Source organism: Mirounga leonina, unplaced genomic scaffold (assembly GCF_011800145.1).
Source record: "Mirounga leonina isolate KUSES-001 unplaced genomic scaffold, KU_Mleo_1.0 Mir_91, whole genome shotgun sequence".
NCBI classification, from domain to species: Eukaryota; Metazoa; Chordata; class Mammalia; order Carnivora; family Phocidae; genus Mirounga; species Mirounga leonina.
The window spans coordinates 12503290-12517807 of NW_023270839.1; the positions used below are offsets into that span (position 1 = coordinate 12503290).

The following is a 14518-nucleotide window of genomic DNA, read 5'->3' on the forward strand; positions in this document are numbered from 1 at the left end:
ATGGGAAAAAATGCAGCCAAGAATTCTTTATACAGCAAGGCTGTCATTCAGAATAGAAGGAGAGATAAAAAGAGTTTCCCGGGCAAACAAAAACTAAAGGAATTCATGACCACTAAACCAGCCCTGCGAGAAATTTTAAGGGGCCTCTGAGTGGAGAAAAAAAGACCAAAAGCAACAAACACTAGAAAGGACCAGAGAACATCACCAGAAACACCAACTCTACAGGTAACACAATGGCACTAGATTCACATCTCTTAACAATCACTCTGAATGTAAATGGACTAAATGCTCCAATCAAAAGACATAAGGTATCAGAATGGATTTAAAACAACAACAACAACAACAAAAGTCATCTATATGCTGCCTACAAGAGACTCATTTTAGACCTGAAGACATCTGCAGATTGAAAGTAAGGTATGGAGAACCATCTATCATGCTAACAGACATCAAAAGAAAGCTGGAGTAGCCATACTTAAATCAGACAAACTAGATTTTAAAACAAAGTCTGTAACAAGAGAGGAAGAAGGGCATTATATCATAATTAAGGGGTATATCCATCAAGAAGATCTAACAATTGTAAATATTTATGCCCCCAACTTGGGAGCATGCAAATATATAAATCAATTAATAATAAACATAAAGAGTTTCCTCAAAAAGTTGAAAACAGAGCTACCCTACAACCCAGCAACTGCAACTCCTAGGGATTTACCCCAAAGATACAAATGTAGTGATCTGACCCCAGTGTCCATAGCAGCAATGTCTACAATAACCAAACTATGGAAAGAGCCCAGATGCCCATAGACAGATGAATGGATAAAGAAGATGCGGTATATATATATATAATATATACATATACACACAGTGGAATGTTACTCAGCCAACTAAAAAATGAAATCTTGCCATTTGCAACGACGTGGATGGAATTAGAGGGTATTATGCTAAGCAAATATGTCAGTCAGAGAAAGACAATTATCATATGATCTCACTCATATGGAATTTAAGAAACAAACAGAGGATCATAGGGGAAGAGAGGGAAAAATAAAACAAGGTGAAATCAGAGAGGGAGACAAACCATAAATGACTCTTAATCATAGGAAAAAAACTGAGGTTGCTGGAGGCGAGGGGGGTGGGAGGATGGGGTAACTGGGTGATGGACATTAAGTAGGGCACATGATGTAATGAGCAGTGGGTATTATATAAGACTGATGTATCACTGACCTCTATCTCTGAAACCAATAATACATTATATGTTAATTAAATTTAAATTTTAAGAAATGAAATAAAAAAATAATAAACATAAAGAAAATCATTGATAATAATACAATAATAGTAGGGGATTTTAACACCCCACTTACAGCAATGGACAGATCATCTACAGAAAATCAACAAGGAAACAATGGCTTTGAATGACACAATGGACTGGATGGACTTAACAGATATATTCAGAACATTTCATCCTAACGCAGCAGTATACACATTCTTTTTGAGTGTACATGGAACATTCTCTAGAACAGATCACATACTGGGTCACTCAAAAAGTACAAAAAGATCGTGATTATATCAAGCATAGTTTCAAACCACAACACTATGAAACTTGGAAGTCAACCATAAGAAAAAATTTGGAAAGACCTCAAATACATGGAGGTTAAAGAACATCCTACTAAAAATGAGTGGGTTAACCAGGAAATTAAAGAAGAATGAAAAAAACACATGGAAGCAAATGAAAATGAAAACACAACAGTCCAAAACCGTTGGGATGCAGCAAAGGCAGTCCTAAGAGGGAAGTATATAGCAATATAGGCCTTCCTCAAGAAGCAAAAGTCTCAAATACACAACTTAACCTAACCAAAGGAAATAGAAAAGGAACAGCAAATAAAGCCTAAAGCCAGCAGAAGAAGGGAAATAATAAAGATTAGAGCAGAAATAAATGATATAGAAACAAAAAAACCCAGTAGAACAGATTAACAAAACTAAGAGAACTAAGAGAGGGTTGACAGAATTAATAAAACTGATAAATCCCTAGCCAGATATATCAAGAAGAAAAGAGGAAGGACCCAAACAGATAAAATCACAAATGAAAGAAGAGAGATCACAACCAATACCCTAGAAATACAATTATAAGAGAATACTATGAAAAATTATATGCTAACAAACTGGGCAATCTAGAAGAAATGGACACTCCTAGAAACTTACAAAAACTATCAAAACTGAAACAGGAACAAATAGAAAATTTGAACAGACCCATAACCAGCCAAAAAATTGAATCAGTAATCAAATATCTCCCAACAAACAAAGTCGTGGGCCAGATAGCTTCCCATGGGAATTCCACCAGACATTTAAAGAAGAGTCAATACCTATTCTTCTCAAACTGTTCCAAAAAACAGAAATGGAAGGAAAGCTTCCAAACTCATTCTACAAATCCATCATTACCTTGATTCCAAAACCAAAGACCCCACTAGAAAGGAGAATTACAGGCCAATATCCCTGATGAACATGGATGCGAAAATTCTCAATAAAATACTAGCAAATCGAATTCAATAGTACATTAAAAGAATAATTCACCACAATCAAGTGGCATTTATTCCTGGGGTGCAAGGGTGGTTCAGTATTTGCAAATCAATCAATGTGATACACCACATTAATGAAAGGATAAGAACCATATGATCCTGTCAATAGATGCAGAAAAAGCATTTGACAAAATAAGCATCCATTCTTGATAAAAACCCTCAACAAAGTAGGGATAGTTGGAACATATCTCAAATCATAAAGGTCACATACAAAAGACCCACAGCTAATATCATCCTCAATAGGGAAAAACTGGGAGTCTTTCCCCTACAGTCAGGAATAAGACAAGGATGTCCACTCTTACCACTACTATTTAACATAGTACTAGAAGTTTCAGCCTCAGCAATCAGATAACAAAAAGAAATAAAAGGCATCCAAATCAGCAAGGAGGAAATCAAACTTTCACTATTTGCAGATGCCATATTCTATGTAGAAAACTCAAAAGACGCCACCAAAAAATTGCTAGAACTAATACATGAATTCAGCAAAGTCACAGGATATAAAATCAATGTGCAGAAACTTGTTGCATTTCTATTCACTAAGAATGAAGCAGCAGAAAAAGAAATCAAGGAATTGATCCCATTTGTAATTGCATTGGAAACAATAAGATATCTAGAGATAAACCTAACTAAAGAAAGAGGTAAAAGATCTGTACTCTGAAAACTATAAAACACTTATGAAAGAAATTGAAGAGGACACAAAGAAATGGAAAAGCATTCCATGCTCATGGGTTAGAAGAACAAACATTGTTAAAATGTCTATATTACCCAAAGCAATCCACACATCTAATACAATCCCTATCAAAATACCACCAGCATTTTTCACAGACCTAGAACAAACAATCCTAAGATCTGTATGGAACCGCAAAAGATCCCAAATAGCCAAAGCAATCCTGAAAAAGAAAAACAACTGGAAGCATCACGATTCCAGATTTCAAGCTATATTACAAAACTGTAGTCATCAAAACAGTATGGTACTGGCACAAAACAAACACACAGATCAATGGAACAGAACAGAAAACCCAGAAATGGACCCACACCTATATGGTGAACTAATCTTCAACAAAGCAGGGAAGAATATCCAATGGAAAAAAGAGGGTCTCTTCAACAAATGGTGTTGGGAAAACTGGACAGCAACATGCAGAAGAATGAAACTGGACCACTTTCTTACACCACACACAAAAATAAATTGAAAATGGTGAAAGACCTAAATGTGGGACAGGAAACCATCAAAGTCCTAGGGGAGAGCACAGGCAGAAACCTATTGGTTGTAGCAACTTCTTACTTCACGCTGTTGGAGGCAAGGGAAACAAAAGCAATTATGAACTACTGGGACTTGATCCAAGATAAAAAGCTTTTGCAGTACAGCGAAGGAAATAATCAACAAAACTGAAAGGCAGCCTACAGAATGAGAGAAGATATTTGTAAATGACATCTGATAAAGGGTTAGTATCTAAAATCTGTAAAGAATCTATTAAACTCAACACCCAAAAAACCAAATAATCCAGTTGAGAAATGGGAAGAAGACACTTTTCCAAAGAAGACATCCAGATGGCTAACAGATGCATGAAAAAAATGCTCAGTATCACTCATCATCAGGGAAATAAAAATCAAAACCATGAGATACCACCTCACACCTGTCAGAAAGGTTAAAATTAACAACACAAGAAACAACAGGTATTAGTGAGGATGCAGAGAAAGGGGAACCCTCTTGCACTGCTGGTGGGAATGCAAACTGATGCAGCCCTTCTGGAGGACAGTTTGGAGGTTCCTCAAAAAGTTAAAAACAGAACTACCCTATGATCCAGCAATTGCACTACTAGGTATTTACACAAAGGATACAAAGATACAGGTTTGAAGGGGTACATGCACCCCAATGTTTATTGCATCATTATCAACAACAGCCAAACTATGGAGAGAGCCCAAATATCCACTGACTGATGAATAAAGAGGAGGTGGTATATATATACAACGGAATATTACTCAGCCATCAGAAAGAATGAAATCTCGCCATTCGCAACAGTGTGGTTAGAGCTAGAGTATATTATGCTAAGTGAAACAGAGAAAGACAAATACCATATGATTTCATTCATATGTGGAATTTAAGAAAGAAAACAGATGAACATATGGAAATGGGGAAAAAAAATGAGAGAGGGAAGCAAACCATAAGAAGACTCTTAACGATGGAGAACAAACTGAGGGTCGATGGAAGGAGATGGGTGGGGGATGGGCTAAATGGGTGATGGGCATTAGAGAGGGCACTTGCTGTGATGAGCACTGGGTGTTGTATGTAGGTAATGAATCACTGAATTCTACTTTAGAGACCAATATTACACTGCATGTTAACTAAAATTTAAATTAAAAAAAAAATTTGCAAAAATGCAAAACAATGCCACTCCCCACTATATATTTTTTTAATTTTGGACAATATATTTTTCATTAACACTATATATGCTAACATATAATAGGCTTTTAATTGATTTTAATAAAGTATTTAAAAATTTTCCAGTTTTAATTTCTAATATAGTGAACATAATGGCTATAATCCACATTAAAAAAGTTTTTTAGCATCCTCAATAATTTACAAGAGTATAAAGGAGCATTATGGGCAAAAATAAATTCCCCATATGGATTATGCAGCTAAACTGAACGTAAAAAAAAAAAAAATCTATGGAAGTGTTTTAAAATATAATATTTTATAATCTTATGGTGATGAAGGCCTTCTACAAAAACCATTTGTTACTGCTATAAAATGATTGACAGGATTAAAAATTTAAAACATTCGTAATAACAAAATACACCAAAACAAAGTTTAAAAGTGAGAAACTGAGAGAAAATAACTGCAACACAAACCAGACAAAATATCAGAGCATGCAAAATACATAAAGGTTTCTTTAAAAAAAATCAGTACAAGCGATGAAATACAAAATAGCAAAAGATAACAAGAAAGTTACAGAGGAAATGCAAATGGCCAGGAAAAATAGAAAGATGCTTAATTCCCCCAAGATAATCACAGAATGCAAAGTTAAACAATGGGGGTTCTTTTATTCTTGGATTGGCAAAAATGAAAGGCTAGTGTACCTACTTGGTAGAGAAAGAAATAAATCCTCATATGCTGTTGGTATAATCGATATTCCTTCGAGTCAATTATACTGCTTCTGGGAATCAGTACCAAGAATTTTTATATAGATACAGAAACAATGTTGTTCATTACTGAATTGTTAGTAAGGGCCAAAAATTTAGAAGGTAAAGATGTGTCAATAGGAGAGTGATTAAAAAATAGTACAGTTGACCTGTCCAATGGAACTTTATGCAGTTCATTAAGAGAATGAAACAGATTTTTGTGTTATTGTAAGAGTCATTATTAAATCTTCTTACAAAAATCAAAAACCAAACCAACTTTCAATTTGAAACCAGATTTGTTTCATTTTAAATAGTCAATGAACTAAATATAATTTCTCCTAAGAATTAAGGACAATGGGGAGATAACAACACAGTTAAAAGTTAGACTGCCTAGGTTTGAAATTGGAATCCTAGCTCTGCCACTTACCTGCTATTTGATCTAGGCAAATGACTTAACAATTCTGTGTCTCAGTGAGCTTATTTCTAAAATGGTACCTACTCCTCACACAAATGAATGTCTTGAGGATTATTTACACACTTAGTAGAGTGCCTACCATGTACTATAAATGTCTTACTACCATTTTCAAAAAAGTATATTAGCTAAGTGTCAAAGAATATTACTAATTTCATAAATTTTGAACACACAAAAATTTTTCTCATATTCTAATATCACATATGAACATTTACTGGTTTCTGTTTTATATTATGATAGATGGGATACCAGTTTTATGTTCTACTCTAAGAAAAATGTATGATTTAGGAAAAATGTTTAAGTTATGAAAAATACAAATTTTGCCCCCCAAAACAGAAGATCAATAATTATGTCTAAGTGACTTAAAGATACCAACTGCCAGAGAGTAGCACTAGTTTTAGCTGTCAACAGAGTGGTGCAATAAGTTACATTACTTAGTAGTGCAAAATGATTAAAAGCAAAAAGAAAATTAAAATTCAGTTTTCCTTTCATGTTGACTTACCTGAGAGGTCCAAAAAGCTTGACCAAAGATTCCCGAGTATCTACTTCTGCCACATTTGAGAGGGCAAAATCATAGAGTTCAGGGAAATGTGCAAAAGCAGCTCTCTAGAAAAGAGAATAAAATCAGTAACTAATGCCTACATATTAATACAATCAACTACAATTTATATACTACATAATAAAAATAATATTTAAAAAATATTAATGCACTTCTCTTTCTTACGCTTCTCATATGTGACCTCTGCCTTATTTAGCCAGAAGCATTCAATACAATGGGAAAAAACTAGAATTATTCCAGCAGGATTGCAAAAACAGAGTCAATGTTCAGTTTTTTCTTTCTAATGCTGTATTTTGAAGATACATGAAAACAGCCACGAAAGCCTTAGCTTCGCTGACAGGAAGGGAAAGAAAAATAAAACAAAACACTTTATTATGAAGAACTGGGGCAACAAAACTAAAAGAAAGTTCCAAGGGAAATTCCCACTGGAGAGATAGCTTGAGGGAGAATTCAAAAGCACAGTGGTTTGTGCTTTTACTTTGGAACTCTGGAAAGAAAGGACCTTTCAGGGTAACACCCCCAACCAACCATGGGGTAAGCTGTAAGAAAACAAAAATAGCAGCATTACAGTGACTGGGTAAGAGTGTAAAAGGTAGTCTTCCTTAATGTCCACGTGACACAGAGAAGATCCAGATATTTTCATGTGCCTCATAGTAGATGGCACCATAAGTTGCCAAGGTTATTGTGAGCATGCCATGAGATTACTATAGCTAATAGCAAAACGACCCTGCAACCCAAGCCTCAGTGAGTTGTTTAAGCTAGGAAATGAATGAGAGTCAGCTCTCAGGAGAACTCTAGTACCACCAAGAGCAAGGTTGGAACCTCATCAGCAAGGAGATAGCCAAACTCCTCGGGAACCATCATCATGCCTTGCTTGGTGCCAAGAGAGCAGACCACATGCCACACGAGCCGTGGTCACTTCAAGGGCAGAAGCAGAAGGACAAACACACTACTGCTCTGAGAAGAGCAGGAAAAGACATTTGAGCCAGGACTCTGTGCAGATCACTCCTCTTCCAAAATGATGAGGCTATCATAGTGCCTCCACATATCCAGATGCCATTCTGGGAAAGAAGAGGGAGAGCAGAGTGTCCTTGAGAGATAGTGGAATTGATTATGAAAGACAATATGAACTTAAGTTTGACTGAGTCTTTACCCAAAAAGACTCTTTAAAACAGAAAGAACTGAATTTCTTCAAAGTGACAAATAAAAGCTTCTTTCTGCCACCAGAAAGAGTAAGAGCAGGATGAGATCAGTAATAGAAAACAAAGGTACTTTGTTGACATAGCTGAGCTGTACTGGCAAATTTCAGTCCCATTATGGTTGTTTATTTTTAAAATGTACAAAATGCTCACACATACTTTGTCAATATATTGGAATGGTCTTTCATAAAATAAAAATGGTAAGTATATGCATCAGATTGGCCCAGTAACTGATAGAAAATTTGACTGTCAAATATCAGTATTGTGATTCTCAAGACTGAAGAGAGCCATTTTTTCCCCATGGATTCATTAGAATTAGCAATATTTAAAAAGTTCAATATGAAAACATCATTAAATTAGTACTTTCCTCTATCTGTACTACACAAAACTAAATTATTTGTGACCCAACTTGATAGAGCAGAAGCATAGGCTGCACAGCATTTCAGTTACCTGTAGAGAAGTAATTCTGTCATAGTGAATTGTGGTCATCTCATTCTCTGTCAGAGCATTTCCAGTCTGGTCGTTAATCTCAAAACCAGTATAGAACTTTAGCATGTCCAAAAGCTGAAAGGATACATTTACATTACTAAACTGTGTGAACATAAGAACAAGAAACCAGGAACAAAAACTACTATAAAGAGTAAACAAGTCCATATAACTTCTCAGAGGTGCTGAAAAACTCTGGAATGTAAACACTGCAACAAACACTTTAGAACATATCCAAACGTGTTATTTTTGTAAGAATAAAGTATGAGTCTAGTGAATAAATTATTAAAGTCTATTTCATAGACATGGTCTACTTCTACAGAGAAGAACTTAAACTGTAATCCCAATAATGAACAGACATTAAGGATCTAAGGAAGTCAAACACTAATGGAAAAAAACTACATCACTGCAAATTTATAGAACTAGACCAGTAGGGGGAACCCATGAGGTCCTTTACTTATGCCACTTAATACAGAATTTTCTGAATGAAGGTTCTGGAATTCATAATTAAAGATACTCTCCTCTATGTACTGCTTCTATTAGGGAAAAGCAGCAAGGTGAGGAAAGCTAAGATATTTATTCCTCTCATCAGTCTCCATGGCCATCAAGCCCTTTGTTTGGCCTAGTTATGGTTGCTAATGAAGGCCTGCTTTCCCTTCCTAGCAATGGCATCAAGAATCTACCGGCTGCATTCACCCCAAATCTTTATTATTCTTAATTCTAATCTATGGAAGATCAGATATGAGAATTTTAATATGTTGTAATGTATGTGGCAAATCACTAGACAGAAATTTAATAAGAGAATGAGAAAAAATATAGATACAAGATAAAAAAATTCTTGGGGCGCCTGGGTGCCGCAGTTGGTTAAGCGTCCGACTCTTGGTTTAGGCTCAAGTCATGATCTCAGGGTCGTGAGACTGAGCCCCAAGTGGGGCTCTGCGCTCAGTGGGGAGTCTGCTTGAGATTCTCTCTCTCCCTTTCCCCAGCTTGCACTCTCTAAATTTAAAAAAAAAAAAAAAAAAAAATAAGCGAATTTTTTTTTTTTTTTAAAGATTTTATTTATTTATTTGAGAGAGAGAGACACAGCGAGAGAGGGAACACAAGCAGGGGGAGTGGGAGAGGGAGAAGCAGGCCTCCCGCAGAGCAGGGAGCCCGATGCGGGGCTCGATCCCAGGACCCTGGGATCATGACCTGAGCCAAAGGCAGACGCCTAACGACTGAGCCACCCAGGCGCCCCAAGCGAATTCTTAAAAGAATATGTAAACACATAAAAATTGTATTTCCAAGTATAATCTCATTGAAAGGCAAGTGTTAGAAGTTTGTTAGAAGACTTTCCTCCTGAAAAGGAGATGTGAAACAAGAAATGTGAAACACTAATACTTCTTTCTACCCAAGGCAGCAAATGACCACTTCCATGCTATCAACTGTCTCTGTCACCATCTTATGGAAAGACAGCCATGATATTAGGGCATAGTTCTCTTGAAATTAATGCTTATCATCTATTGTATTCCACAGTGGTTACTAACATAAAATATATGAGTATGTGGGACTACATCGCCAAGATCATAATTTAGTCCAATAATAAAATCACATATGATTAACAAAAGTTCTTAATCATTCATTTTCTATATTAAGACTTGATTTTACTTTAAAATGACTAATTAGGAATTTATATTATTCAATTCAATATTTAGCAAAATTTCCTTTATATCATCCACTGGTATTAGTTTCATGGCAAAAAAAAAAAAAAAGATCAATTTAGAAATGAAAACTGTATGTAACAGTTCAGATCTATCAATGCTCACCTGGGAAAAAAGATGGCCATCCTCTTCCCTGTGAACAAGATTGGAAAGGTAACAGTGAACCAAAAGGTGGGAGTCATCCAGGATGGTATTAAACCAGCGCCTTGTGGGGAGTAGGGCCTAGAAAAAATAAACATGGCAATAAGTCTGTATGATCTCTGCAGCTAGAGGTAAAATCTACTAATTTGCTCAGAAGTGTCAATCACATACAAGGTACCCTCTAGTCTCCCAAAAGTCACGGTGCACAAAGCAAGGGGTCTGGTCAATGCCATAAGTAAAGTCAGTGGCAATGTTTAAAAATAAAATCCAGCACTGAAGAAATTTCACACATACATAGGCCAGTAGTTTTCAAACAAAATCCTATATGAAATCCCAATATGTATTGTGTATAGATTTAAAAGTGGTGCTACTCTGAGAGAAAAGGGACTGGGGATCTCCATGTGGAGACTTCTTTCTCCATATCTTCTTCCCACATCCCCCTTGTGACAGTCAGTAAGACAATGTCGAGATAGTGGTATCAGTTTGAAAACCTCTAATCTAATCAAATATCCTCATTTTATAGAGGAGGTTATCAAGATCCTCAGAGGTTATATTTTAGTTACTGGCAGAACTAGAATCTGAATAAAGATCTCATGAATGGCTGCTAGTCCAATACCCTAATCCTTGTGTCAAGAAACCACCCTCTCTCTCCAGATAAGAAATGAACACAAAGGATTTTCTTTCAATTTCCTGCAGTAAAGAGGGAAAGGAAAGGAAATGAATTCAATCTGAATTACACCAACTCTGCATCTGAACTTTGTCAAAATCTTGCACCTAATATTATGAAATCTTCTTTAAGAATCTTAATTTAAAAAACTGACAATAGCAGCTATATCTTTTTTCATCAACAATATTTAGGCACATTTAGAAAAGTGAGATTATTAAAGAGATGGCCATAAACCCATAACTTCAGCCACAATTAAAACTCTAAAAAAAACAAAAACAAAAAAACCCAACTCTATGATGGGGGAAAAAAAAAAGCCAAAACCAAAACCAAAAACCTCTATGATGGGGTATTAAAATATGATAGAAAATAAAATGCTATTGCTAGACTCATGTTTAATAACTACACTATATAATATTTTTTTCCACAAACAATAGCCATCTGACAGCTATTTGAAAACCTCAAGGGCCAACTGCTTTTGACTTTCCTCTCTCTGTTACACCTAGAAACAGGTAAAAAAAAAAACTAAGGCCAGTTTGAAGTAATGTAATATTTCATATATCTCATATAGTCATATACTCAACCTTATCCCCATTAAAGATGATGTAACAGAAAAGTCACTGCACATTTCTTACCTCTAGGTCAATCATAAGTTCAATGAATCTTTCACAGTAATGAACTTTGTCCATAGTGACTGGTTCTAGACGTAACAGAGAAAACATGTTAGAATCTTCTTACTTAGGCTATTCAATGTACTAAATCTTAAAATTGGCAGTTATTTAGTTATTGCAACTGTCATCTGTCTCTTACTCATCAGGACAGGATCATGATTCAGAGTTAAGGACCCCACCTGTATTTCAAAAAAGGCATGTCTTACCCTTATGTTTAGCTCTACAAATATAAGAAAATGAAAAACCTATCTTGGGTCAGAAACACATTTAAAGTATCAGGTTTGCAAAAACATTTTTAAAGTGCTTAGATTTAGATCTACTAATGTCTGTAATAATTAGTCATAAAAAATGACTTGTACTAAATGATTAGATTTGAAAAAACCGAGTGATACAAAAACTAAAAAGGCAGTCTAAAACAAAACAGAACTAAAAAGGTGGTTTAAATCAGTTCTTGACCCACTTTCCTTCTTATCTTTACACACTGAACTTCTACAACTTCTCTCATATACATAAACACATATATGTATGTATACACACAGACACATATACCTGTAGAATGCAAAGAAAATGGGTGGGAAAGGTACACACCAAACTAATTAAAGGGACAACTGTTAGAGGAGGTTTTTTTCCACTGTGTATATATATATATTACTTTTTGACATTAAAATGTCAATGACAGAGCAATGAAATATTTTTAAATCACTACCTTATTTTATGCTATTCATGAGTATTAATGTACTATTTTTAAAAACATTTACTTTTGTTTTTAAGTAATTACAACCTTGTAACATGACAAACTTTTAGAGTACAAGTTTTGTTTTTTTCCTAATGCCAAGTAATAGTCTACCATTTTACCAGCTAAACCATCCTGCCAAGATTCTGTCAATTAAGAAGGAAATAATTCCAGGGTCCCCACTGCTGCTTAGTCTAAGGACTCCCAGTAGCGATTAACCCCAGTGCTTAGATTTAACCTATGAATGCTTAAATAAATCCACATAATATTTAATTTATTTGTGGTATACAGGAAAATAGAAGGCTTCATCTGAAGAAATAAATGTGAATACTTTTGTGACTAATATATGGAATATTAAGTAGAACTTTTTTAGTTAACACATGCTCCAAATCCAGACCATGAAATAACATAACCATAACATTTCACAGCTGGAAAAGACCTCAGAGAATGCCTATTCTAGCTCTTTTCCAGGTGAGAAAGTGAAAACCAGAGAAAATGACCTGGTAAAAGTGTAGAACAAAATAATGGCTGGTTAGAACTGGAATCTAGGTTTTCTGAGACATAATCTAGTCATATAGCTGTTGAAACTAAAGAATTTAAAGGAACAACTTATAAATTAAATCCATGCAAACTAGTCCTCTGCTTTTTTTTCTCGTTACTGTAGAAGAAAAATATTTTTCTCCAAAATTTAAAAAGTGAGCCAACTCTGTACTCTGTATTTTTATTTATAGTTTGAGAAAATTACTGGCAATGACCTATTTAAAATTAAAATTAGAACATGAGGGGCGCCTGGGTGGCTCAGTTGGTTAAGCGACTGCCTTTGGCTCAGGTCATGATCCTGGAGTCCCGGGATCGAGTCCCGCATCGGGCTCCCTGCTCGGCAGGGAGTCTGCTTCTCCCTCTGACCCGCCTCCCTGTGATGCTGTCTCTCATTCTCTCTCTCTCAAATAAATAAATAAAATCTTTAAAAAAATAAAAAAATAAAAAAATAAAATTAGAACATGATGCTTGCCACTCAACTTCTGAGCTCTGGTGAATAAAGCTGCATATTTTTATGTAAGTTGGCCCTACTGGGCATATTGTTTAGAGCTGAAACCTTGTCATTCCAATTTCAGACACCAAGATATCCTTATCATTTGCTTCTTACGTACATTGTGTTTTTTTTCCTTTCTTCTGACAGCAGTCCTGACATCTCAGATCAACCTATACAGATTTCCTTTATAATAACCGATAGGATATGTTGTTTTTCATAACCCTGTAAAATGAAACTATGATCCTTATTTTTAAAAAAAAAACAGTTTTCTGTTTTCTAATTATATAATCCATCTACCTTTACCCTCTCTGAACTAGCACACTACTTTCATCATCTTATTGGTTCCTCTGCTAGAGTTAACAAATTTTGATTAAAGCTCAAGGTCAATCTAAGAAATTTTGTTTTCTGGCAATAAATAAACAATGGTAACAGCTGGTGGTTTGAAGATTGTTAAAATTAATGCAGATGCCATGCTGCTGTTGTTACTTGATTTTCAAACCTTGCTGATGCCCCAAAATTAACATTCTATAGAGATGTCCATTTTTATGACCTTAATTATGATAGGCATTAGCACTTCTAAGCACTCATTACTACCTTTTGTGCCCCAAAAGAGAAATCTAAGTTTTCCTTCTAGATTTAAGCCACTTAACTGAAAGACTTAAAAATACTAATATTAAGTGACTTAGATGATTAGCATATGACAATTTTTTTCTTTACACTGATGCTGGGACTAATCTTATGCCTCAAATCAGGTATAGCTGATGGACAGCATTAGTATCTATTCCTCACTGAATTATAGGTATGATTTTCAGTTGTAAAATCTTACTTGGAAGATCGGCATTTATAAGTAATCCTGTTGTATTTTAGTTTAAAAAAAGCTACAACCTCTGATGCAAAAATATAAATGATACATCTACACTTAGAAAATAAAATTTTATTAGCCAATCTTACACAGCATATATACACCTTTATTAAGTAAAAAATACTCTATGTACATTCACTAAGTGCTTATAAAGATCTTGCAAACTCAGCATAATGTAATTAGCCCCTCTTGGTATATAGGCATTATCACACACACACACACAAATATAGTATAATCATGGTATATTTTTAAGTATATAGTCTACACAACATATATTTGTTTCATCAATAAGTGGAGGCCATGTTAGAGGG

General features: G+C 35.0%; 1 protein-coding gene across 1 annotated transcript in view; it reads right to left on the minus strand.

Moving 5' to 3' along the window:
* Window positions 1-14518, minus strand: part of AQR (aquarius intron-binding spliceosomal factor) — a 100299-nt gene that overhangs the window by 53613 nt on the left and 32168 nt on the right. Inside the window, exons 10-13 of the mRNA XM_034994740.1 lie at window positions 11544-11608; window positions 10209-10325; window positions 8368-8481; window positions 6662-6765 (exon numbers count right to left, since the gene is read on the minus strand). Coding sequence (XP_034850631.1) covers window positions 6662-6765; window positions 8368-8481; window positions 10209-10325; window positions 11544-11608 — 400 coding nt within the window. The remainder of the gene's footprint in view (window positions 1-6661; window positions 6766-8367; window positions 8482-10208; window positions 10326-11543; window positions 11609-14518) is intronic.